Here is a 27,938-nt window from a genome sequence, read left to right on the forward strand (position 1 = left end):
TCTTTGAAAGTACACACATGTGACTACACACATGTACACACATAACTGGCAGCAGTAGCTGTCTCTGGGGAAGAGAATCGGGAGACTGAGAGACAGAGATAGGAGAGCGCTTCATATTTATTATACAGGTTTTTATTGTAATTTATCTTGTTTTAACTTTTGAATTACTTTTTGGGTTACTACCTAGCTTTTTCATAAATATAATTAATCCACAATATTACTTCTAGAATTTTTTCTAATGAAATCACAGGCAGTATTCATGACCATTTTTATTGAAGCAATGATTACAATATTGAAAATCCATAAACAATAGGAATGGTTAAAATGCCAGGCAAGGTGGTACATGCCTATAATCCCATCGACTTGGGAGGCAGGGGCAGGAGAATCATGAGTTCAAATCCAGCCTCAGCAACAGCGAGGTACTAAGCAACTCAGTGAGACCTGTCTCTAAATAAAAAGTACAAAAATAGGACAGGGTATGGGGGCTCAGTGTTTGAGTGCCCCTGAGTTAAATCCCCGGTATAAAAAAAATGGTTAAAGTATGGTGTAAACATATAATAGAATATAATACAGTCATTACAAGTTATGGAGGAGATCTCCAGACATGAAAAAATGGGTAGCATGTAATATTCACAGAGAAAAGTATTTTAGGATTCAGTAAGTTCTCCTTGTAAAAATCTGTGTACTTTGAAGCAAGTAGGGGTGCCTAGAGGAAGGCTCATCATTATGTATGGTTATTTTCAATTGGTGGGATTTTGGAAGTTCCTTTTATATGGCAAGACATTATTTTTCAAGAAAAAATATAAAGTGTATTTTTTTAAAAATGTTCCAGGGAGCTTCCATCCCAACCCATGTTTACTCTCCAAGGTCTTGATGTGTACTGCTGTTGTCTAAGGTACCACGGTTTCTCCAAAATGTCTCACCTTTCCCAGGTTTAAGTGAGGCAAGATTCCATCTGTCACAGGAACAGGGAAGAGATGGAGGGAGGTGGCCAGGAACTGGGAGAAAGTGCACATATTTTTGAAAAATTACAACGGAATTGACAAAAGAGAAAAAACTATATACAGCTTTGACATATTTTCCAATAATCGCTGTTATGGAGAAATAAAAGTTACCTATTGGAGTGAAGGGACGAGAGATGTTCTTAGGTACACAGACTGATTAACGAAAATGCAGGAAGTCAGAGCGGCTCTGTTCTCACCCCATGCCCTCCCAGGTTGGTATCACATACCTGTACAGAGACCTCGTAGCCCTTTGCCTGGGCTCCCTAATAGATGGGACAGAATCCAGGAGTCATGAGCACTGGGTGACCTTGGGTGGTTTCTCCCTGCTCTTCTGATGGCCTCCTCCAGGTGCCCTCTCATACCAGGTCAAAGGGACGCCTCTGTCTGCTTAAAACAGGCCTGTTTTCTTTTTCCTATTAGCCCAGCTCTGCTTCCTCTAGAAGGAAGCTGACAAGTAAGCACTGCCCAGGGTAGTGGCAGTCACCCCTGTAAAGCGCTTCAGGATTCCAAGATCCATCAGGTCACTCTTCTGGTTCTTACAGCTCTCCTGGCACATAGGCAGATAAGGAAACAGGGGATTTCTGCAGCTATGGGGCTTCCAAACTAGTAACTAAACACAGTAGGTGGACATCATAGCAGAACTCAGAGCCCAGGGCTCCTGCCTCTCAATTCAGTGCTCTTGTACTCATTTCCCACTTTTTTTTTTTTTTTTTTTTTTTTGGCATCAAGGATTAAACTCTGGGGCTCTTAATCATTGAGACACATACACAGCCCTTTTTATGTTTTATTTTGAGACAGGGTTTCCCTGAGTTGCTTGGGGCCTTGCTAAGTTGCTAAAGCTGGTCTCAAACTTCTGATCCTTCTGCTTCAGCCTCCCCAGTCTCTGCGATTACAAGAATGTGCCATCATACCTGGCACTCACTTCCTACTTAAGTTTGGTTTTGATTCCGTTCTCATGTTCCTCTTCCCACCTCTCTACCCTGATCCATATTAGGATTGGAGCTGTCTGGGCAGGAGCCCTGAGCACAGATGTCAAGAACATTTACAACCTTGGCGCCTTGCTGGCACCTGGTAAATACTCTGTAAGCACAGTAGTAATTGATATTAAAGTTTATCCACATCTGTACTGGGAGCTCAGTGGTTAAGAGCTCGCCTACCAAATGCAAGGCCCTGGGTTTTATTCCTAGCACCACAAAAACAAAATTATCCATATCCAATATGTAGCATGGATATATTATGTAGCAATCTGTGGATATATAAATTTCAATTAATTTTCACAGTGAATATTGGTTGACTCAATGGATCAAGGAATGAACAAACTAGAATCAGTAAGCACACCATATGTGCTAGGGAATTATTGTGCTTTTTTTCTAGTAAGTGAGTTAAAAATTACCTGGTGCAATAAATATTCTGTAAATAGGGGCTGTTTTTAGGAATTCTTGTCTGTCTAGTGCTAGATGTATAGTAGATCTCAATAATAGAATGCTCTTCAGAATGACAGAAATTTGGGGTCATTTTTTTTCTTTAAAGCCTAGTGTGTGTTGAGCCACCTGAGCTAGCACCAGCTCTGGATCTGAGATATCACTGAGCTGTGGGTTGTCCTCATCTCAACTGGCACCCCGGGAATGCTGGACAGAGGCTGAGCTGGGCCGCCCTTCCCTTCCCCTGACATCCTCTTCTTTTCTCCCTTATTTCCCCCCACAGGCTGTTGCAAACCTTGGTCCACCTGTTGAAATGCAACGTTGGCACTGGGCTCCTGGGGCTTCCCCTGGCCATAAAAAATGCCGGCTTACTGGTAAGAGACAACTTTGGGTTGTGAACTGGTTGGTCCTTGGGGGGCAAAGGGGACATGTGCCTCTAAGGCTGTTGCACAATTCATCAGTGAGTGATCTGGGGGTGTGCTCTATGACAGGAAATGCACCTATCAATCTCCTGGAGTCAAACTGAGCATCCCTGGAGGGGAAGGGACGCTACTCATAAGGTGCTGCCACACTCATTCAGACCCCACATTGCCCCTGTCTTCCCAGTTCCCAGGAGTATATCTCACCAGCAGCCAGGGCCCTGCAGGCATCTGAGTGTGTGACTTCTGTTTCAAACCATTTGAATGGTATAGGAGAAAGTGGCTTGGCCATGAGGGCAAGGATGTCTCCCACTGCCCACACTGCCTTGCACTCCTTGACCTCTTGTTTCTGCCTTTGGAAATTTGCCTCCTTTCTAAAACTGTTCTGTTTATATGAATATTAATGCTGTCCTCATGAATATTAATGATATCAGTATGAATGGTAATGTTGTCCTCCTGAATATCAATGCTGCCTTACCTCCTTTCCTGCTACACTTGTATCTGCCTCACCTGGAATTTTTAAAGCACTTATGAAGGTGAGACATTTATTTTTTAATAGACCTATCTCCTGCACCTAACGGAAGGCTCTGAGGGCAAGAACTGTCTGATTTCCCTTTAGACCTTCTCTCAGTCCCCACTGTAGAGACTGTCACACAGGAAGCCCCGATTAATGCCTATTGAATTGAATTGATTCCAAATATGTCATATCAATTTAGTTCAGGGAGATCTTCCTTCTCTCCAGGCCTGGTAAGTGGCCTCATGGCTAAAGAAGGCACAGCGAGACCCTTACTTCCTCATATAACTTCTGATATGTAGGGGTTCCAACCCAGAGGTGGAACTCTCCCCCTTGGGATCCTCTGGCTTCTCAGTCATCTGCAGAAGAGTAGCAGGACCACAGAACCTTCAGCAAAACTGTCCTTGCCAGTGTGGTATATGCTTTTTAAGATGGCTCTTTTATATAGTCGAGTTTTGCCTACTAAGAGGAGTTAGATAATTTCTTTATTCTCTGTCTCCCTGCCCAGAACTCCTGACCAGGATCCAGTTGAGAAATGTTTATTGAGAGCTACTATGTGTATTCTTAGGCCCCAGGAATACAAAAATGAACAAGACAAGAAAGTTTCTGCCACATTCAGGCTACATTCTGCTGTAGACTAGTGATGCTCTTTACCCCTCACTTGTTTCTTTGTGACAGATAATGTTATCTCATCAATAAAGGCAGGAGTATCCAGAATAAAGGAGGTGAGAGAGAGTCCTTCATTACTTTATGCCCTTCTGATCAGATCTGGAAGATTATGATCTTCCATCTGGAATATTGACAAAGTAGACACAGTAGAGCAACAATTTTCAAATGGGGACATTTTGTGAACCCCACCCTTATATTTGTCACCTAGACATTTTTGGTTGTTACAACCTGTAACTCTCACTGACACCTAATGGATAGAGGCTTGGGATGCTGGGCAATATCCTACAACGCGCTGGACAGATCCTTAAAACAGTCATTTGCCCCCAGATGTCAATAGGGCCTTTGTTGATAACCTCTCTACTAGAGGAAAAGAATTAAGTCACCAAAGGAACTTGTGAGGACTAGACTGTGTAAAAGGTTGAAATCATCGTAAGAGACTACAGCAGGGTGAAACTGGAGGCAGATGAGAAAGGCCTGGGTTGTATGGAGAGTGGTGAGATCTGGGTCACAGGTAAAATCCTAGCAGAGATTGAGCAGCCACTTTATAGTGGTGCCAGGAGGGGCATTCAAGCACAGCATCCAGGGGACAAGGACATCCATGCACTGTCTCCCACCCTGGCAAGGAGCCCTAGTGCCCAAACTGAGAGAGGGCCAGGGTGGCGTGGCCAGTTTGCCCATCAATCACCACCCAGGGCCTCTCCTCTCCCTTCAGGTTGGGCCCATCAGCCTGCTGGCCAACTCACAGTGCACTGCATGGTCATCTTGCTGAACTGCGCTCACCACCTCTCTCAGAGGTGGGTGCTGCTCCTCTCTCACCCCAGCACCAGGCCCCATCCACTGGGGTGTTGAGTTTCCTTTGACCACTGTCCAATAAGTAGGCCACTTCTCTAGGCCACCAAGCTGCTCTAGATCCAACAGAAATGGTGGAGGGGTGGGAAAGAATCCCAAGAAGAGACCCAACTCTGCTGCCGACCAGCTGGAAGGCTTGGTCAGTTTCCTGCACCCCTGTGAGCCCAAATCCCCTCATCTGGGAACATCAAAGGTGATAAAAGATGGTAGAGCACTCCACAACGACCATGTGAGGCAAGACACGCAGTCGTCCTTCTGTTCCTTTTAATCTCCCCACCCCAATACTAAACCCTCATCAGAGTAATTTGTTCCAGGAGAACCCCTGTAAAGACAAGCCAGTAGACGCAAAGACGTAATTAGCCACCGAATGCATAGGGTACAACTTCAGTTATTGAAAGCACATAGTGTGTCAAGGTGTATGGGTTTGAAATGAATGCAAAAACAACTTCAGAAAGAAAAGACAATAGCCACAAAAAAAAAATAATAATAATGCTGAGATCTGCAGAGTGTTCAAATCCAAAGCTTTACTTCTTACAGTAAATCTCTATAGTAGGTCTTATTTCTATTTCCATTTTATAGATAAGTAAATTGAGGCTTGCCCAGGGCCTTGCCCAGGGCCACACAACCAGGGGGTAGCAGAGGCAGTGTTGGAAGGCCTGTCGGACTCCATTCTTAACCATGTGGTCTTGAGCTTGCTGGGTCATTATGTTCCCAGGCTTCTGACTTTTTCTTGATGATTTCTCTTACATTTTTCTCTAATGCAGAGGCCCCCAGGAGGGTGGCTTAAGTGCTGGCTGTAAATTTCAGATATGTTTTTGGGGGACTTTCACAGTTTTTCTTTTCTAAGCCAATGTTTAAAAATTTAGAAATTTCATATTTAAGAAAAAAAAATAACAAGAAACTCATCTGCTTTCTTCTCATTAGTCAGATAATCTGGTACTTCTGGGCCTTCATTCCTTCCTTGTCCTTCTGGAGTAGTAGTCCTGTTGATCCTGTTGAGAACTGGACACACACTTGCCGTGTAGCCACTGACCTCACTACTCCCTGTTCTTATGTCCTGTGCCACCTACTAAATCACTAATCCCGGTCTGATCCCCAACCTTCAGACTCGTATTTACCAGTCCTCTGCAATCTGACCCCATTTGTGCATGAATGCCAATCTCGCTAAATTATCAGAAATATCAATATATGATAATAACAATACATAATAAAAGTGTGTTTCCAACACTTCCTGATAGCCATCTCTCACTGTCTCCTGCTCAAAGCCTAGTCTGCATGTGGAAAAGCGGAGACTAGACTTGCTCATGGTCTCCAGCTCATGAGGGAATGGTATTTACCCTGTTTCCTGTCAAGCCTAGAGCCCTGTCTCTGTCCTAGCAGTCCTGAAACGAATGCTGTGTATCCAGGATCTCAGCAACCTGCTGCTGCTCCCATCTGCTCCTCTCCAGGACCAGGACAGTCCTATAGCAGGGCCTGTCCCACCCTGAGAAAAGGAGAGAGACAGGGAAAAGGGACAGGGTGGAACCTGGCTATCGCATCCTCCTGCTGGGCAGGAGCCTGAGCTTGGTTTATTCGTGGGACTCTGTCCGTGTCGGCGTCTCAAATGTCCTGATAACTGGGCAATGAGAAGGGCCAGAATAGTCAATAAAGGACAGCATCCCTGACTGGCCACACCTGCTCTGCCTCCTTCCCCATCTCCTCCCCTGACCATATCCCCTCTCTCCTGCATGACAGACCTAAATCAACTACTTTTTATTAAAAAAAAATCCATTAAGATCCACTTAAGGATTTGTTCTTAAAAAGATAACTGCCAAAAGGAAAAAAGATAACTGCCAAAAGGAAAAAAGAATAAAAAGCAAACCTCTGAAAGTTGTATAAAATATATGATTATCAGAAAATTAACAGAGCACTCTATGCTGAAAAACAAATAGATCATAATTACGCACTCGAGGAGCAAATCGTAACTCCAACAGAAACATTCTAAGTTACACATTGTCCTTTCCTCCTAGATTGCAGACGACTTTTGTGAACTATGGGGAGGCCACAATGTACAGCCTGGAAACCTGCCCCAGCCCCTGGTTGAGGTCCCTTTCTGTGTGGGGAAGGTAGTAGTCGTGGATGTAGAAGTAACTGTGACAATGACAATCATCACAGCCTCATCTCTTTATTCTTTATTTCTCTTTTAAAGTTTTAAGTGAATATGTCCTTAGCCAGGCATGGTAGCACACACCTGGGTAACCAGTAGCTTGGGAGGCTGAGACAGGAAGATCACAAGTTCAAGGCCAGCCTCAGCAACTAAGCAAGGCCCTAAGCAACTTGATGAGTCACTGACCTCCCTCAATAAATTAAAACATAAAAAGAGCTAGGGATGTGACTCAGTGGTTAAGCACCCCTGGGTTCAATCCCTGGTACAAAAATGAAATAAAACAAATGAACATGTTCTTTTGGGAAACTATCAATAGAAAATATCTTCAATAGCTCCATTCCCTACCCGACTCGTTACTCAAGAGGTAGGCCCTGAGGTCTAGTTAGTCAACATTCCCTTTGACTTTTTCTTTCTCTAGGTTTACATCAACATATGTATGTGAATGGACATATTAATTTGCACATTACTTAGAATCTTTTCTGGAAATTTGCTTTTTCATCTAATAGTATATCTGTATTTATTTCTCATTGGAACATATAGATCCACCTCATAATTTTTTAGGGCTCCCAAATGTGGATGTATACCACAGTTTCATTTGATCATTCTCCTAATGGTGAATTTTTAGGTTGTCCCCTTGCTTGATAAAAAGTTAGAATGGTTTTCTGATCATCCCAACAACCTTGGTGAGGTAGACAGGGTCCCGGAAAAACGAGGTGACCAAGGCTCATAGAGATAAAATAGCATATTCAAAGGCACAACCGTGAGTAATGGTGGAGTAGGGACTTGAAAACCTCACACTGCAACCTTTTCCAGAAAAGTCCTTTGGGAGGTAGTGGGGTCAATATTGTGGCTGCCACCATCCCAGGAGGTCACTGACCTCCCCCCAAATAGTCACTCTGATTTTCAGAAAGGTGAGGTCATGAACAGTTTCTGATGATACCCTCAATGACAGTTAGGGCAGGAATGGCCCTTAGAGATCACTAGATTCACACCTGTTAAGATAGAGCATAAAGGAGCTCAGAGAGGGACAATAAAGTTGCTCAGGATCACACAGAAAATTAGTAGCAGAGCAAGGACTAGAATCCAGAATATCTAGCTCACACTCATCTAGTTTCCATGTACTATTTCTTTGGAAATCCAGTGATCCAGAAGGAGTTGGAAACATTTGGGAAAATATTAGTTCAACCAATGATTCATAATTTTTAGTGTACTAGGAGATACCTAGGGAGCTTGATTAAATACTGTGTAGACAATCATTAATGTATGCTCAAGCCATTCAGGTAAAAAGTCAGCTGGGAATTTTATACAAGAAGAAGGCACAGATGCCACCTACCCCAAGTACTGAGCATAGATCCACTCAGCTCCTGTGTGGATGTGGGACAGTCAGACAGGGTGTCTCATCATGGGGCACAGTGAGGTGTACGGGGCACTGCTGTGTATGTTCTTGCCAGAAAAATAAATTAAGGAGCTTCATCTGATTGAGTCACTGGATCTAGTATCAGTTTATAGAAAGCACAGGGGATAGAGAATCCACATAAGTGTCACGAGGAAGTCCTCAGCTGAGTCTAGAAGATAGATCAACTACAGGACATGTGATCTGATATCAAACAACCAAAAAATGAACAGTTGCAGGAGAAAGGAAAAGCAGGATAGGAATAATAGAGCAATTTTACAAACTTCAAAATAGTTTTAATAAAATGCAATGCATAGGGCCAGGGATGTAGTTCAGTGGTAGAGCAATTGCCTAGCATGTGTGAGACGCTGGGTTTGATCCCCAGCACTATGAAAAAATAAATAGAAATAAAACAGCCATAAAAGATATTTTGGAGAGAATTGTGATATCTAAAATAGGGACTATGTATTTGAAGATATTAAAATTCATTTTCAGAATATCAGTCTTAAAGAAAATATGCTGAGGTGTGTAGGGTCAAAAATGTTATGACATCTGCAAATGACTTTCAAATGATTCTGAAAAAAAATCTGTGTGTGTGTGTGCGTGTGTGTGCATGCGTGCACGCACATGCGCATGTGCATGCACATAACCTGCGTGCAGATGAATATGTACACATATGCAAAGATTTGGGGCCAAAACTTAACAATTGATATGTTTAGCTAACAAATATATGGATGCTAATTATATGAACTTTTCCTGAGGGCTTGAAATTTTTCAAAACAAGAAAAATTGGGAAAAAAAATCTAAATCCACCAAAATAATTGTTTCACCAAATAAACACTTTAAAAATAATTTTAGGCCAAGCACAGTTGTGCATGCCTGTAATCCCAGTGGCTCAGAAGGCCGAGGCAAGAGGATTGCAAATTCAAAACCAGCCTCAGCAACTTAGTGAGGCCCTAAACACTGTTTCAAAAAAAAGGGGGGGGTGGCGCTGGGGATGTGGCTCAGTGGTAGAACATCCCTGGGTTCAACCACCAGTTCCAAAATAAATAAATAATAACTTGAATGTTTGTTTTCTCACTCTATCTCCCTCTTTTTTTCCCCCAGGTACACTGTCAGCTTCTTATTGATCATCACCCAGCTGGGCTTCTGCAGTGTTTATTTTATGTTTATGGCAGACAATTTACAACAGGTGAAGAAGCCTCTTCTGGGCAAAGGGAGAGAAAAGCAGACCTTCTGCTGCTTAGGGCTACATTAGCAAAAGCATGTCATGGGAGGAGACAGCTTCATTTCCACTCCCGGATTAGATCACGACTGGGAATTCTTTCAGTCTTGAGAATCATGTTCTAAAAGGATCATAAAAAAGCCAAAGCAACTTGAGAAAATTTTTAGCCTGAAAAGTATGGGTAAAATTTACATTAGGTACCATCTCAGGTTGTCATGTAGAAAATGACTAACTGAAAATAAGGAAAACCAGTGGCTAGCTTCCTGTTATTGCCTGCCTAAGACACATTGCAAGTCAATCTCAGCCTCTTGTGGAACAGAGGAAGCATACCTAACAGCCTGAAAGAACTGTGGCAAGCCTATAGACGCACTCTGCAAGCAGATAGGCTTTGCTCAATATCCAGAGCTTCCTGACTTGTAGGGCTCTCTAAGGTTGAGGAGGATGTGCTTGTGTGATAAACGCTCTTTCTCTGGCTGCATGAAAGAAAGTCATTTGGTGGGGAAGAAGAGGTTGGGCTAGCTGACAAAGTACCCTTCAACCTTGAGGTTTCATGACTCTAAGGGTTCCTGGTTCATGTTGATGAATTTGGTAAATAAAAATACATGGCACCCAGTAAAACTAGAATGCATTTTACACACACACACACACACACACACACACACACACACGAAAAAATACATGACATCCAGTTAAACTAGAATTTTGGATAAGTAGGGATATATATATATATATATATATATATATATATATATATATATATAAAATATATATATATATAATTTACATTTATATATGAACATATATGCAAATAATTATAATATATAAATAATATATATATAAATATATATCTCACTACTTATCTGAAATTCCAGTTTAACTGAGTGTCGTGTATTTTTCTCATGTATACTAAAACATTATTTGTGATTTTCTGAAATTCCACTGGAGCTGGACATCCTGAGCTTTGTCTTCAACTGCCATACCTTCCACTGTGTTCTCTTTCAGATAGTAGAAGAAGTCCATGTCACCTCCAACACCTGCCAGCCCAGGAAGTTCCTGGTGCTGACCCCCATCCTGGACATTCGTATCTACATGCTGACAATCCTGCCCTTCCTGATCATGTTGGTGTTTATCCGGAACCTCAAGGTGCTGTCTGTCTTCTCAGCAATGGCCAACATCACCACCCTGGGGAGCATGATCCTGATCTTTGAGTATATCATCCAGGTTTGTGCCTGAAATCATGGAAGAAAGGTGTCAGGGTCCAGGGCCTCTGAGACACCTGGGATGGGTTATTGTCATGGTGGGCAGGTGGAGGTGAGAAAGTTCCATCCTCTGCTCTGAGCATCCCCTGCCAAAGTGATATCCAGGAAAATTTCTGCCCCACAAACTCTAAAAGCTGATTATCTCTGTTAGCAGCATCCTGTCCTCCTCAGCACCAGCATGGATAACATTGAATAACAATGAGTCATTCAACAATTCATAGGTCCTTACTACCTTCTGTGATCCCAGGCATTGTGCAAGGAGCTGGGGACTCAGGGGTAAGTAAAAATAGGCAGATAGGGTGTCTCCTCTCATGGAAGTCACATTCATTCAGGGAGATTAACATTGATTAATGACCAACAAAAACTGTAAGCGTGGTAGGTGACAAAGGATGCATGGGTGATAAAGGAATTTGATCTACTTAGTACCATGTACTTTACCTATCTAACTTACTGGATTTCACAATACTACAGTTTTGGAAGTACTGTCTTTATTCCATTTCCAGACGAGGAAACTGGCATCCAGAAAGCAGTTTTTCCACTACCTCCAATCAGTTTGCCTCTGGAGCTCTTGTACTCTATCCTCATCACAGGTCCTAAAACTCCACCATTGCACTCTTGTCTTTGAGTCTAGAGTCTTTGGCATTGTCTCCTTTTCCTATTGCTGCTAGAACAAATGACCACAAGTCCAGGGGCTTAAAACATCACAGATTTATTTTACAGCTCTGGAGGTCTCCTGGGCTAAAATCAAGATGTCCATGAGTCTGCACCTTTGCTGGAGGGTAGGGGAGAATCCATTTCTTGCTTTTTTCTGGTTTTGTTGCCTGCATGCTTTGGCAAGCAAGAAAAATCAAAGCCGGAAAATCAGACCGAGTCTTTCTCATGCTGCAGTCTGTCTCCTTTGATTCCCTCTTCCACTTTCTAAGACCCTTGTCCCATCCGGATAGTCCAGAGTAATCTTATTTTAAGATTAGATGATGAGGGCTGGGATTGTGGCTCAGTGGTAGAGCACTCGCCTAGCATGGGCGGAACCCAGGTTCTATCCTCAGCACCACATAAAAATAAAGGCATTGTGTTGTGTCCATCTACACCATATATATATATATATATATATATATATATATATATATATATATATACTTAAAATAAAAGATTAGATAATGAACAGCCTTCATTCAATCTGAAAACTTAATTCTCCCTTGCCATGTGCCATCACATAGCCACAGGTTCCTGAATATCTTTGGGGAGTGACTGTTCTGCTCACCACAGAAGTCCATTAAAATAATTATTCCCCCTAGACCCTCCATATCTGCCCTGCCAGCCTGTGGACCACACAGCACTGAGAAGGGATGAGGAGAGGCGATAGAGGGCTGGGACATAGGAGACTGAGTCCTTATCTGAGCTGTCAGTAACTTGCAGAGAAGATTTGCATAATTCCCTTCTTCTCTCCATGTCCTGCCTTTTCCACAGGTAAAGATAAAATGGCTCCTCACAGCCAAAAGTTGGGAAACTCAAGTGTTCATTGAATGATGAATGAACAAAGAAAATGTGCTATATAAATATACATGATAGAATATTAGTTAGCCCTAAAAAGGAGTGAGATTCTGAAAGATGCTACAACATGGATGGACCTCAAAGACATTGAGCTAAGTGAAATAAGCCAGACTACCAAAAGACAAATACTATGTGATTCCACTTATATGAAGCAGCCATAATAATCAAATTGATAGAGACAGAGAGTAGAATGTGGGTTACAGGGAGAGGGGTTAATGGAGAATTGCTATTTTAATAGATTCATGTGTTCAGTTTGGGCTGACGAAAAAGGTATGAGGTGGGGAGTAGTGAGGAATACATAACAACGCAAATGCACTTAATGCCACTGAGTTAGACACTTAATGGTTAAAATGGTAAATTTTGCTATGTGAATTCACCACAATAAAAATTAAATGAATGAATGAATGAATGAATGAATGAATCATTTTTTTTGCTTTGTCTGTGGTACTCTATGACAAAGATATTTTATTCAAGTTAGAAAGTATCAGAGTAGACATTTTTGTGATTGTAAATATTACAAGGGGGGCCACTAAGTATGTGATTCAAGCATTAAAAGATAAGAAGATGGACCGGACTCCAGATATCTCATGAGTGCTCCTAACACTGATTATCTCTGTTGTGGTCAGGCATGACCCAGCTTCTACCAAGTGATGGTTTGGGATGACTTTGATACCATGGCAAGGCCAATGTCTTTCTTTTTCCTTTCAGGACATTCCAGATCCAAGCAACCTGCCCCTGATGGCAAACTGGAAGACCTTCTTGCTGTTTTTTGGTACTGCCATCTTCACATTTGAAGGCGTTGGTATGGTAAGACTGCTGGGTTTGAGTGAATGGTCCCTAATGTTCTTTAGGGTTGCCAGTTGCAATTCCATGTATCTAAATGAATAGCATTTAAAAAAAAGTGCAGAATAGTGATGCATTCAGGGTGTCTACTGCTCCATATACCATACTATGTCTTGAAGACTGAGAATTTCCTAATCATAAAAGATGGAGTTGACCTGATATCCCAGTGGCTTGGGAGGCTGAGGCTGGAAGATCACAAGTTCAAAGCCAGCCTCAGCAAAAGCAAAGCACTAAGAAACTCAGTGAGACCCTGTCTTTAAATAAAATACAAAATAGGGCTGGGGATGTGGCTCAGTGGTCAATTCCCCCTTAGTTCAATCTCCAGTACTCCTCATATCTCCCCAAAAGAGAAAAGACAGAATTGAGCATTCATGGCAATAGAAAATGAGAGAAAAATGAAAGCAGTGTGGCCATGTGGAGAGGCCCCTTCCTGACTCTGGGCCCACCCAGAGAAGGACAGCCATGCTAGCAGGGACCCGAACCTACACCAAGTGCCACATCTCTTTCTACCCTTTGTTTTCCAAACTCTTTTCACCTCCAGGTTCTGCCTCTCAAAAACCAGATGAAGAATCCACAGCATTTCCCCCTTGTTCTGTACGTGGGGATGTCCCTTGTCATCTTTCTCTATTCCTGCCTGGGAATCCTGGGCTACATGAAGTTTGGGTCAGACACCCAGGCCAGCATCACCCTCAACTTGCCCAACTGCTGGTACGTCCCCTGCTGGCCTCAGGTATAGGGAGAAGCATGGGATCTGCGCCTTAGCAAGAGATGGGCATTCACTTGGGTTTTCTTTAGCAACAAATATTAACTGTTAATATTACTATTAATTGTAATAATCAGTAAGTTTGATGATCTAGGCAGCATGCACCATCTCATTTAATTTCTTAAACCCCATGAGTTAGCATTATTATTATTAACTCCATTTAATAGATAAGGAATTTGATATTTGGAGAGGCTCTAAGTAATTTTCCTAGCTCACATTGTGAGAAGCTGAAGCTTGAATCTAATCTCTCTGACCCTAAAGTGCAAAGACTCTAGAACAGAAATGATCTAGGAATGTTAAAGAAACCAAAACAGAACAACAAAAAGTATAACTCAAAGTAAAGATTGAAGTCCCACAGATGGATTGCTACTCAGATCCCAAGTTTCAGATACAGGCCACACCACTATTGCTGTGCCCCAGTTGGAACTTGGTCTGGAGTTCTTGTATTCAATCATTCATTCATCCAGAAAATATTCTGGAGGCTGGCACATGGTATGCCATGGTACGTTCGCTGTTAAAGTGCAGTATTGGATACATAGTGGCCAAGCAGTCAAGACTGCCAGTGTTTAAGAGCACATGTTCTAAAGGTGTCTAATTGACCTTGGGCAAGACACCTGATCTTTGACTCCCAATTCCTGTGCTCAGTAAAATGAGGACCATACTTATGCCTCTTTATATCAGTCAGGATAGAGTAAGTTTTGCTCCAATAATAATCTCAGTGGCTGAACACACCAATGCTTAATTGCATGCTCATGCTGCATGTACATTATGGGATGGCTAAGGCTCTTGCTGTTGGAACAACCACTCTACAAAGTGTGGCTGGTTGCCATGGCAGAGAGCACAGGGAATCACACACTGTGCACCAGGCTGGCAAAGCTTCACCTGGAATGGCAGGTATCTCTCCTGCTCACACCGCCCCACTCTGGGTACTCTAAGGATGCAGGATGTACCTGAAAGTCTTTGGTGAGCACCATAAATGACCACGACACTCTCACAGGGTGGTTTGGTTTGATACAGAAAATGCTTAGCACATAGTAAGTCCTTGTGGAGTGTTCAGTCTTGTCTTGCTGTGCCCCACAGCTTTGGTATGCCTGAGATAAGTAGGGTGATAGGGAATCGATTCCCCATAAAGCCAGGGTTGTAAACTGAGGAAAAAGCCACCAGCTGCACTGACCTCCCTGTGTTGTGATAATGACTAGATGATATAATCAATGTGGGATTTACTTGACATTGTGCTTTATGTTATGGAAGTAAGATATTCTGTACTTGGGAGACTGAGACAGAAGGATCACAAGTTTGGGGACAGCCTGGAACTTAGTGAAACCCTGGCTAAAAATTAAAAAAAAAATTTTAAAGATCAGGTGTGTAGCTCAGTGATAGAAATTTTATCAAGCATGTGTGAGGCCCTGGGTTCAATCCCCAATAATGGGGGGAAGGGGGAGAAGAAATTCTAATAACCATGTAGGCGAGACTCTTTCCTTCCGAGGACCACAGCTGAACATGGGCTTTGACCTCCACCAAGGCTTAGTGCCTGTAGTGTGATCCTGGCTGATTTTCATGTTTTCCCAGGGAGCCTTAAACACATTTCCCTTTCCAATAGGAGAAACACCATCGACTCAAGAAAAAAATGGGCAGAAGGTATGAACAAACAGTTCACAAGCAAATAAAGAATGACCATTTTATATTTGAAATGATGCTCAAAGCAGATTATAGAAATGCCAGTTAAACAAGACACACATACACACAATGGCATAGATTGTCATGTACTCATACACACTTTTGACAAGCTGGGACTTCAACACAGTAGGGCAAGTGGGCACTCTGACCCATCATCCTTATTGGTGGATTTAAATATTATGTTCATGTAGAAAAGCAAACAAAGATATTTTTTGCAGCATTGTGGCAAAAAGACCAGTATTCTCAAAAAATAATTCAAATATTTATTAATTAGTGACTAGTTTTAAAAAGTATTATATCCGGCAATCAGAATGCCAAATAGTTGTTAAATGGAAGGGCCAGATCTATGTGTATCCACAGGAAGCAATCTCCAAGAAATATTTGGTAATGAAAAAGTAAGGAGATCCACTGTAGTAGAGAAATGTGTGCAGCATGTTCCTCTGTGGGTGGGTGTGAGGCCCCACATGGTGTGGAAGGTTATATATACGCAGAGTATTTCTGGGAAGCACAAGACGATTCTGAATGGTTGCCTAAGGAAAGGGGCACTGGAGACTGGGAATCAAGGGCAGGGAGGCTTTTCACTGTAGGACTGTTGTACTTGAATTTTACTCTATGCAGACTAGGTTTTAAATAATTAAAAGGAGGGGGTTCCTGGGTTGTGGGCTTGTTGCCTCGTCATCTCCAGGAATGTGCACTTTTTAAATATTTATTTTTTTAGTTGTAGTTGGACACAATATCTTTATTTTATTTATTTTATGCGGTGCTGAGGATTGAACTCAAGGCCTCGCACATGCTAGGTGAGCGCTCTACCTCTGAGCCACAACCCCAGCCCAGGAATGTGTACTTTTAATGAGCTTGCCAGGAGGGTCCTGACAGCCAGTCTGACCCAAGTCACTGGATATTAGCCAATTTTGTAACTCAATGACAGGTACCAGTTTCTGAACAGTGAGTGAGTCCCAAACAGCCCTTCCTGGGGGCCGAATTGCACTTCACATCCTCTTGATGATTGTCTGCAGGTTGTACCAGTCGGTCAAGCTGATGTACTCCGTGGGCATCTTCTTCACCTACGCCCTCCAGTTCCACGTCCCAGCTGAGATCATCATCCCATTTGCCGTCTCTCAGGTGCCAGAGAACTGGGCACTGTTTGTAGACCTGTCTGTCCGCACAGCCTTGGTCTGTCTCACCTGTGAGTAGGATGAAAAGCACTAGGGCAAGGAGCCACTCGGGTGCCTACCCCGCCGTCACTGGCTCTGCCACTTGCTTTCTTTGTGACCTAGGGCAAGATATTTAATCTCCCTGGATCTCAACTTTTCCACCTGAAAAAAATGGGCTTAAAAGAACTATCACATAGTGCCGCAGCCTGGCAAAATAACTGGGGGGTGACGAACAACTTGTGTACCTTGATGCAGCAGGAGTGGAAGCCATTTATTGTAGGACAACAGAGGTATTTATACATTCCACACAGCTTATCTAATTAACATAAACTAGATACAGCAGTCAACCAATCAGGAATCTTCACATTTAATGGCTCACTGACATTACTTCACAAACCACTCCCTCTGGCATTTTGCCAGGCGCCATCCAGACTTGTTTACAGTCTCTAACAACATAGTAAATATTACCGTAATCTCTACTGACTACCTATGGAAAATATAAGCTGATTTTATGGAGGAAAGAAGTATCATTCATTCACCCGCTCTCCTATGTGCCTGGTACTGACCTGCTTGGTTTGAGGTGTTTGGAGTTCCCAGTCTGTACCCAGAGTTAGAAACCTGGATATGTGTTGTTCTGACATTGTTCCCAATCTCAGGAGTATAAGTTGAAGAGAAAGATAGAGTTCAGGCAACTCTGGATCAGGGAAATTACAGGTAGAGACATGGTCTTCTGATGACATGTACTGTTTCTAGCATACACTAAATGGCCATTTTTTCCTTTTTTATTCATCCATCCGTCATTCATTCACTCAAGTATTGTTTGTTAAGCACCTCCTATATGCCTGACATTGTGCTGGACACTAGGGACTCAATCACTAATAATGGGACTAGGGATTTAGCTTAGCATATATTCATCATCACCATCATAAAGAATAGTGAGGATGTAGCTCCAGCTCTCATAGGGTTTACAAGATGAACTGCAGCTATCTGCAAGGAAATAATGGCAACACTTTGTGGTGAATGTTAAGATGGCACAAGATGAAGCACCCGCATGACAGTTAAAACTAAGTAACAGACACCCTGTATACTTAACAGGATCCTGTTCCTCACCCTGGGCATGTCAGGGGATCAGTCCTCTCCAGTGGAGATATACTGGTTAAGAGATATGCTAGGAGAGAGGAGGTAGATCACATATAGGGAGTAGGCTGTGCACAAACCCAAGGTCAGTATTTGCCTGTGGCCCACTGGAGAACTAAAAGCTGTTGGGCACAATCAGAGAGTAGGTCCAAACATATGGAAGGACCCAAATCCTGAACTCACAGCTAAATCAGTGCTGAGGAGTTTTGGCAACAGGGAGCCCTGGGAGGGCTCTGAGGAGTGGGTTGCTTTGACCAGAGCTAAGCCTCTTGGAGCATGGCTCCTGTTCACCTTGCAGTGTAGCTCTCCTTGAACACATCTCTTCTGTCCCCTTCAGGGTGAGCTCTCCTGGGGAAAGATGCTGATTTTTCTCTGTACCTCCACTGGTAATGAGCTTATCATGCATCTGATGAAGGAAAACTATGGATAGGGAGCACACTATAAAGAGGTGATGGGCTTCCAAGGATGAGACCCTGAGTCCCTCTTATGCTCAATATGTTGGAGCAATTTCAGAAAAAGGTGATGGTTTTCTTAAAGGTCCAGCAAGCTGAGTCTAGAAGTTCAGATCAATGGTAGAGTGCTTGCCTAGCACATGCAAAACCCTGGGTTCCATCTCCAGCACCAGGAAAAAGAAATATACAGCAAGCTTAGATGCTTTCCAAAACAATTTTTCTCTAATTTGTTCATAGATAAATTATATGGGCATATGAAATTAAATCATATAAATTGAATATTCCCTCATTCAAATATTATCAAAATTGGACTCTGTTGGCAAATCCATGATATGCATTTATTGTATGTATAGGAGATGGAGATTTAATGTTTAAAGAAGAAGAGGGATGGAGAATGGGCAGCTAATGCTGTCTTCATGTTTTATATTCTGCTTAATTACCAGAATCCTTTTATGAATGGGGAAATAAGTGGTTGAGATTTGTATACAATAGAACCATCTTTCTTTTTTAATCCATCCTTGGTTCTATACAGAAGTTGCATGATGTAGATGGTACAATTTGTTTCAGTGTTTATATAAGAGTCAAACCCTTATGAGCACCTACTGTGTGCCAAGTAGGCAGCATAGTAGAGTAGAAAGAACTTTATTTTTTTGTTGTTGTTGTTTGTAGATTTTTATTTTTTAAATTGATAGATAAAAAACTATGTGTGTTTATGGTATCCAACATATTTTGATAGATGCATACACTGTGGTATAACTGAACTAAGGTAATTAACATACCTACTAGCTCAAATATTTATCATTATTTTAGTGAAAATATTTAAACAGTACTATCTTGTCAATTTTCAAGTATACAATACATTGTTATTAGCTACAGTCACCACGTCATAAACAGATCTTTTGAACTTGATCCTCCTTTCTAACTGCAATTTGTCCTGTGTCTTTAGGTCAACACCTCTCCAGTTCTCACACCCCTACCCTCTGTCACCTTATTCTGTCTTTGTACGAGCTTAATTTGCTAGACTCCATCTATAAATCAGAATAGGGATGTGTCTTTCTGTGCTGGGCTTATTTCATTTCACATACTGTTTCCCAGGTTCATCCATGTTGTTACAAATGACAGGATTTTCTTTTTTATTTTTAAGGTTGAATAGTATTTTTCTGTGTATATATGCAATATTTTCTTTATTCCATGGCATGGTTATTGTGATAAACATTGCAATGAACATGATAGTTCAGATATTCCTTTGACATATTGATTTCAATTACTCATATATATGCCAAGAATTGACATTGTGGGGTTATATAATTATATGTTTATATTTATAAAAATTTATACTTTTATATTTGTATAATTATAAAACACTTTAAATTCTCTTAAAGAAACTTGGTATTGAGTTATCTAGTGACTATTCTAATTTGCAACAGTATATAGAAATTCCCTTTTCTCCACCTCCACACCAACACTGGTTATCTGCTGTTTTTTCAACAATGGCCACCCTAACCAATGTGAGGTGATATCTCATTGATATCACATATATATATATATATATATATATATATATATATATCAACATAATACATATGGAGGCTTGGGCCTTTCCTGAGGGGACTTGTGATAACAGAAAGAGACCTGAGTTAGAATTCAGGAGGTTTGGGCACTGTTTGGCTTTTAATTGTGTGGCCTTGGACAAGTTGATAATGTGGCTCTCTTGTCAGATAGACCACTGATCTGGATCTCTGAAGGCTGGCCTATTTCCAAAATTGTATTGCTCTTTTTTTTTCCTATATGCTTAGGGGGATGGGAGGATTGACAACTGTTTATCTTTAAATATAAATAGCTTTAGGCCTTTTTGGGTGATCAATCAAGCAAATGATTTGTAGACTGAGCCAAACCTGCACTGCATGCTGGCCAGACTGCTGCTTCATCGCAGAGACAGTGCGTGTTTTTGCAGAAATCCTTAACCACAAATGTTCCTCAGAGGCATTCATAATTGTATATAGGAATAGATGGTCAGTTTCTCATTGGGGCGGGGGGAGGTTCTTCTTCCTGCTGAGGAATGTGTAAGCCACCTGAGAACTTAAGTCTAAAATAATTAGTGAAGAACAAAAGACAAAAGTTGAGCCCCTGATAGATCCAGTCCACACAAGAGCTAGAACTAGACAAGGAAAAATGGCTCCAGTGGTTTAAGGGGGTACATCAAAGGCAGGGATAACATTTCCAGGGTAGATTTTTGCTTTTTGATATCTTACAGTCAGCAGGTTGATTGGCATCTTGGCAGGTTACACCCATTTCAGGTGCTGTGTGGGACATGGCAGAGCAGAAGAGAGGTTCACAATGTGTAGGGGGGAATCTTATACAGAGGAAATGTCCACAGGAAGTTCCCAGACACCAGATGTTCCTATCCACTAGGCTCATGCCCTGTGGCCCACATGCAGCCTGTAAATGGCTCCTGACACCTGTGTGCATTTCTTCTTGAAGAAAAATATTCCATGAAAGCAGTAGTTCCAACAGTCGTCATTTTCAGAGCTCCTGCCCTGTGCTGGGCAGTGAGAATACAGTGGGGAATCAAACCTTAGCTAAATTTAATATTTGGTAGCACATAAAAAATTGTTTGAAGCTCACTAAAACGACAGGAATATTTGCTGTAGATCAAAGGCTCTCAGATCTCCACAGGATCAGAATCACCTGAAAATGTTGTAGAACGATAACAGAGGCTCAGGCTCCAACCCTAGAGAGTCAGAATTATGGGGTTGAGCCCAAGCATCCATCTCAACATGCTTCCAACACCCAAGAAAGACTGAGAAACTCTGGTCTAGGGCCATGGAACAACTTGGTGATATTGTATCCTGCAAAGTTAAAGCATAGACCCAAACTGAAAATACAGAGAGACCTCCATGTTTGTTGGCTCCACATCTGTGGTTTCAACCAACTAATTGAAAGTATTCAAAAAGAAAAATGGTATCTATATTGAGCCTGGACTTTTTTCTTCTCATTCTATCCTAAACAATACAGTATGTTATTTATATTTTATTAAGTAGCATAAGTAATCTAGAGATGATAATTGGAGGTTGTGCATGGGTTATATACCATGAGCTTCTGAAGATCTGGGGATCTGCGGAGTGTCCTGAAACCAGTCCCCTCACAGGTATAGAGTAATGACTGGCTGTTAAAATGAAAGGCTTGGTTACTGTTTTTCTTTTTAACTGAATTACTGTAATAAAGAAAAATGAAAATATACAGATTCTGAACTTTCATATATGAACATCAAATTTTTCCATATTACTTCTGGTTTTTAAATCCTACATTTTTCACTTTGATCATTATGAAACATTTGTACTATATACCTCCTCCTAAGGGATTTGAATGTGATTAAAGGAGATGCAAAACTGCCCTGTGCTCATTCATAGTATCTTCAGTGCAATCAGAAGAGCTTGATGATAACTATCAAGCTTTCTATTGCAGTAGCAGTGGGGAGGGGAGGTGGGTGAATCAGAATCCCAGCCCACCTCAGCCTCTACCAGCTGTGGCCGGCAGGAATGAGTAACCTGTGCAGCCAACCCTTACTTCTTTCACAGTAAGATAGAAATTGAGTTTGCACAATACATGATCTTGCAATTTCCTGATGATGGACAACTAATTCAAATATTTTTTAAAACATCATGTGAAAATGCATCACAGAGCAGCCCAAACAATAAAGCACAGCAAAATTCATCAGATTTCACCTGAAGGTCCTGTTACGGGTTAGAGCTGAAATGTTCCCCAAAGGTTCATGTGTTGAAGGCTTAGTCCACAAAGCAGCAGAATTCAGAGGTCAGGCCTCTGGAAGATGACTGAATCGTGAGTGCTCTGACCTCATCAGTGGATTAACCCACTGATGAATTCAAAATGGGATATTGAGAGACAATAGAAACTTCAGGAGGTGGGGCCTCATAGGAGGAAGTAGGTCACTGGGGTTGTGATCTTGAAGGCAATTTCTTGTCCCTGACCCCATCTCCTCACCCTCTCTCTGCTTCCTGAAAATGAAGGGACTGATAAGGAATAATCAAAGGAAGTTTGCAGGCTCTATGCCAGAGAGGTCTTCAGGCCGGCAAGTTCTCATTTGGAAAGTAATCGAATATTTCGTCTAGAACTGGCTTGGAATTTCTTCTGCATTCCCAAGAAAATATTTCCAGCTAGTCAGAGCCATCTTTTCTTACCTCTGAACATATAAGACAATAGAAAAGAAGGGAGTTGCTTTTATCTACTGATAATTGAAAGAAAAAGGGCCCAACAGCCAAGATTGACACAAAATAGATTAGGGGGAAAAAAAAAAAAGAATCACCAACATCGGTGTCAGTAAGGGCAAGGAAAGAGTCTAGGTGTGTGGTGCTGAGCAGGATCTGCTGTCTTCCCTGGCAAAAGCCTGTCTTTACTCTGAAACTTGTCCACATAGTGCAACCAAATGCAAAATCCATTGCAGGAAAGAAAAAAAGGCATTTTATTGAATACTCTTGAGTATTTATGAATTTTTTTATTTGAAGCTTCAAGTATTTATGATTACTTTCTAACCAAGTACCTTACAAAATGTAACTCTCTGTTTTAAAGCTGTACCATCTTTATCTCCAAAGGTGACAGAAACAGGTGTGCTGTAATGATGAATTACCAAATTGTTTGGATGTATTTGAATTTAGGCAGGAGAGTTTCAAAGAAACATGATAGTGTTGCTGGTGGGGAGGTGCACTTGTAACTGGGGGGAGGAGGGCATCTGCTAGCATCAAATATAAACACAAACTTGGACAAATTCCAAAATGAGATTGGAGTGATTTATATTCTTCACTAATACTTTATTTTCTAAATAATAAGCAGTGTTTTAAAATTTAAAAAAAAAATTAAGTATAAAGATATCAGTTTTCCATTACTGTGACCAAAATGCCTGAAGACAATAATTTAGAGGAAATAGTTTATTTTGGCTCCCAGCTTCAGAGGTTCAGTTCGTGGTCAGTCAACTTCATTGCTCTGGCCTAAAATGAGGCAGAACATGGCTCCATACAGAACCTACATAAATTTTTTAAATAATCAAAATCTTATTATAATTACTACTTTACCTTGCCAGAGTTCCAAAACTGGAAAAACAAAACGCAGCATGGAAGTGTAAAATGTATTTAAAAGCCCCCCAACTTGACATATAACTTATTAATATTTAAATTTCTTTGAAGGTGCTTGTTTAATTATCATAGCCATAGACAAAACCCTTCCTTTTAAACTTGGAAATGACAAGATTTTCTCCTTCTTAATTAACCAATTAAATCCACAACTTGATATACTTCAAGACATTAAAAGCAGAGTACTTCTGATGGGAAGTGCTCATAAGACATTTAAGAAGAAACAGCCAAAACCTACTGAGGGGCTTCAGGGAGGATTTTCAATGTAAGTTTGAAAATCAGACGTCTGGAGACATATTTTGCAGATGGCATGATTGGGATTATTAGAACAATTGTCGTCGCTTTTGTTTGCTGTACTAGGATTGAATCTAGGCCTTGTGCATGCAAAGTGAGCACTCTCTCTACCGACCTACATCTCCAGTCCTTTTTACTTTGATAGGGGCTCATTAAGTTGCCCAGGCTGGCCTCAAATTTGTGATCCTCCCACCTCTGCCTCCTGAGTAGCTGGGAATATAGGTATGTGCCATTGCACCTGGCTAGAACGTTTTATAAACTGAAAGCCAACACAAAGAGGCACTATATTAACTATTGTGAGGGTTTAGATTGCTCAGTACTGAGATAAAAGTTCATTAACATGATAAACCTTTTATTAAAGTCTGAAGAAAATACTGAGCACAAGTGAAAGTAAGGTGTGCATCATCTAAAAAACAGTAAAAAACATTACATGGTCTGCAAAGGAGGAATTTGATCATTTTCTCAATTTGATCAAGCATAATTAAAGGGAAATTTTCTTTCTCTTGGGTTCTTTTTCTTTCATGCCTTCTTCCTAACTAAAAATATATGCCATGAGTTGGAAACTATTAAAATATGACTAGAAGAGAATGTGAAATAAGGATGGCATCATACAACTCTATCATGCCAGTGTACCAGAACAAGGAACAAGTCAAGTCAGAAGTTGCCATCTCGTATAGGCAGAACCATCCACAGCTGTATCCCCAAATTTTGAGTAATGTGTAAAATTAAATGTTGCTCCACTGTTCTCTTTTCAGGCATGGAAGACAAACTCTGTACCCTGTTGTGGCCAGCAGCAGTTCCAGGCAAGGGATGGTGAGTAGAAGGGACAGTGTCCATGCCTAGGAGACTGTCTTTGTACAGCTTTTGGGTTCTCTCCTACTGATATACCATCAGGAAGGTTCAAGAGTGGCCAGGCCACCAGCCTACATCCCTGAACATCTGCACCAGAGTATCCTTGCAACTGGACACAAGTAGTGTACATATCCAAGACAAACCTTTGTTGTTTTAAAGCCACTGTAATTTTCAAGGCTTATTTGTTGATTTTGTTTTTGTTTTTAACTCTAACACCATATAAGTCTCCTGACTGAAGCAAAAGGATACAGTTATAAATACATATCCAATAGGTTGCTGACAGGCTAATCTGACCTGGTATACACAGCAGGGGTCTACTAGTTATGAGGAGGAAAAACTGTTATAATGCAAAACTGATCCCAAGCCAGTCTCTTCTTGTATTAAAATATTTGAGTACTTTTCCTTATGACTAAATGAGACCCTTTTGATCACAAAGACTTAAAACAAAATCTTACACAGATGTTCATGCTACATGGCAACCCAAGTTCAGTATGTCATAAATGACCTCAACTTTATCTGTCATTTTATTCCATCAAACAGGGCACCAAAATTTCTAATATTTGAACATGCATCTTTCACACAAAAATTGAAAATTGGTTTTCAAATCACAGTGCTAGGTGTCCGGTTAGCTTCATTACCACTAGAGGGAGCCATCTGCTTTATTTTCTGCCTAACGTCGTTCTCCAAAAAGATGGAAAAACTGCCAGCTATACCTGAGGAGAAATTAATTCCAGTCTAGACACTGCTTTTCTAAATGTAATATCGTGCTGGTGCTAGGCTGGCCAGACAGAAGCACCTGCAAAGAACTCCAGGCACCTCAAATGACTGATTCAAGAGGTTTGAAGCAGGGATCAGAAATATATAATTAAAAAAAAATCTTCCCCAGATGTTTCTGATGCAGAGCTGTTTGCTGCCATTAGTATACAAGGTATCAATGAACTTGTCCTTCTCTCTCTCTCTCTCTCTCTCTCTCTCTCTCTCACACACACACACAGTCCAGCTAGATAAAATCAGAACCTCCTGGGAACAGAATTTCAATAAAACACTTTACAGCAATAATAAATCCCCAGGACAAAACATGGTTATCTTCAAATTTAAATTTATTAAGACATTCAGCTATGTCTGTCAGTCTACTTCCAAATTTGCTACTAAAAAAAAATAAAGTCACATCCCACATTAGGAATACCGAGTCTGAAAAACACTTTTTGAGCCAAGCCTATTGTATAAATAAATGACTAGTTTCTTTTCATATCAAAATTCCCATAAAAAATTACATTCCCCCCTCCCCAGTTCTACCTGTAGCCATGATGAATGTAAAAATTTAAATATGACACATCCTTGTCAAAGAAAAGGTGCAAAATCTATTAACAGCTTTAAAAGTGGCATTTGCAGAGTGTGATCATACAGTTAAGTACTCATTCCCAAAGTGCAAATATTGCCATAATTTTAACACTGCTTTAATTCAATTGCAAGAATTAAACATTACACAGGATTGAGAAGTACACTCGGGGCCTTTATCAGTGCCCTAAAGCCCCTCCCACTTTGGTTTCCTTCACTAAAGCGGACTCCAAAGTGTTCATTAGAGTTTCAGTTTACTTCACACAGCCAACAAAGTATACAATATATTAACAAAAGTTCCATATACATCAAAATAATGAAGACTCCATCATGAAGTTCAAGAGTCTCAGATTACGTAATGCACCCGCAAGGCCCAACACCCACCCACCCCCTTCCCTAAAGCACAACTGAAATAAGAGCGTGCTTCAATCTTTGAATACAATCAATGCTTCTACATCTTTGATTTAATTGCAGTGCTGTACAAAACTAAATAATCCCCTGACTGAGTTCCAATCAATTGAGGGAAAAGGGGGTGGAGAAAAGGTCACCACTCATACTTCGCAACATGAATGATCCCATCCCTGGGAAACTCCACTTCTGCCTGCTTCTTCCCATGCGGACCTCGTGCTCTTTATCCACTTTTCCTTAGCCCCCTTCAAATACTCAAATCAATTTCATTTAATCCCTCATATTAGGGGCCATTCCTGAAGATGCTGAGGTTGAATTTTCTTGGCAAACCTCTACAAAACATCAATATAGAACATATAAATACATTTTGATTAGCATACATTGCATTCAAGGGGATGAAAGCAGGGGTCTCCACTGAGAGTGCTTCCTGGTGTAGATCCTTGGAATGTCAGTTTCCTGCCTGATCATTTCATATATTCACTTCTTAGATCCAAGTACGAAGTTCATCTTGAGCCAACTTCTCCAGAGTACCAAAGCAGAACACCCACTTTCTTTCCTCTAGGTTGACTCGCTGGGATGTGCTTCATCTTTCACACTCTGAGGACACTCTCTGGGGTCAACAGACCCTTCCTGGCTATCTGATCTTCTGGTGATGAACTCACTACTGTCCCCAGAACCTTCCTGTATCGTGGTTCCTGGAGGATGCTCATGGTCTGCAGGCTCAGTACCTTCCTGAAGCATGACATTTTGCTCAGCTCCAGCATGAGGCTGTGCAGCCAGCTCTGTCCCTGATCCAGGAAGCTGAGGGGAGTTTTTGAGGTGGCAGTGGCAGAGAGGGCAGGTCTCCTGGACATACAGCCATTTCTTAAGACAGCCTGCGTGGAAGAAATGACTGCAAGGCGTGATCACAGCAGATTTCATGTCCTAAAAGAGGGGCCGAAAAGGTAGCTCATAAATGTCTAGCATCCAAACTCTCTGATGCTACCCACAAGAGTTCTGGCTCCAATATTTCTTCATAACACAAATAGAAAATTTCTAATACAGATCTTAGAAAAAAAGCTTCATTTTATTTTAGTAAAAATGCTATTGCTATCAGAGACCCCCCTTATAAACATAAGAACTACTGGCTAAGTAATTTTTAAAAAAAGAAAAACAGAAAAAACAAAAACGAGGAAGAAACTACCTTCAAAATAGGTGTGCCTAAATATGAAATGCAAGAGTTAAACAACTGTAGCAGTATGATTACTTGAGCCATTGGTGTGACACAAGTATAATTATAACCTCAGAAAAATCTGATGAGAACAGGACTTTTACCACAGTTATGCTGCTACACAGCTGAACAGACTACTCCAGGATGAGATTATTTGCAAGGAGAGACAAAAATCAGCCACATAACACCAGAGTATTGGCAAGGAAGTGGCAATTT

The 27,938-nt window shown here is 41.2% G+C and overlaps 2 protein-coding genes across 2 annotated transcripts in view; one reads left to right on the forward strand and one right to left on the reverse strand.

Annotated features, from left to right (window-relative positions):
- The first annotated feature begins 2,715 nt into the window (after positions 1–2,715).
- LOC144255349 (proton-coupled amino acid transporter 3-like) lies at positions 2,716–16,927 on the forward strand. Its single transcript, XM_077799851.1, has 8 exons — positions 2,716–2,799; positions 4,740–4,821; positions 6,886–6,981; positions 9,523–9,607; positions 10,643–10,861; positions 13,159–13,257; positions 13,835–14,001; positions 16,750–16,927. The coding sequence occupies exons 1-8, from the start codon at positions 2,739–2,741 to the stop codon at positions 16,925–16,927; spliced, it is 987 nt and encodes a 328-aa protein (XP_077655977.1). The 5' UTR covers positions 2,716–2,738.
- An 8,921-nt stretch (positions 16,928–25,848) lies between these two features.
- The window catches only part of Rnf145 (ring finger protein 145), a 38,831-nt gene continuing 36,741 nt past the window's right edge, over positions 25,849–27,938 (reverse strand). Inside the window, exon 11 of the mRNA XM_026395377.2 lies at positions 25,849–27,436. Coding sequence (XP_026251162.1) covers positions 27,071–27,436 — 366 coding nt within the window. The 3' untranslated portion in view covers positions 25,849–27,070. The remainder of the gene's footprint in view (positions 27,437–27,938) is intronic.

Source organism: Urocitellus parryii, chromosome 1, assembly GCF_045843805.1.
Source record: "Urocitellus parryii isolate mUroPar1 chromosome 1, mUroPar1.hap1, whole genome shotgun sequence".
Taxonomy (NCBI): domain Eukaryota; kingdom Metazoa; phylum Chordata; class Mammalia; order Rodentia; family Sciuridae; genus Urocitellus; species Urocitellus parryii.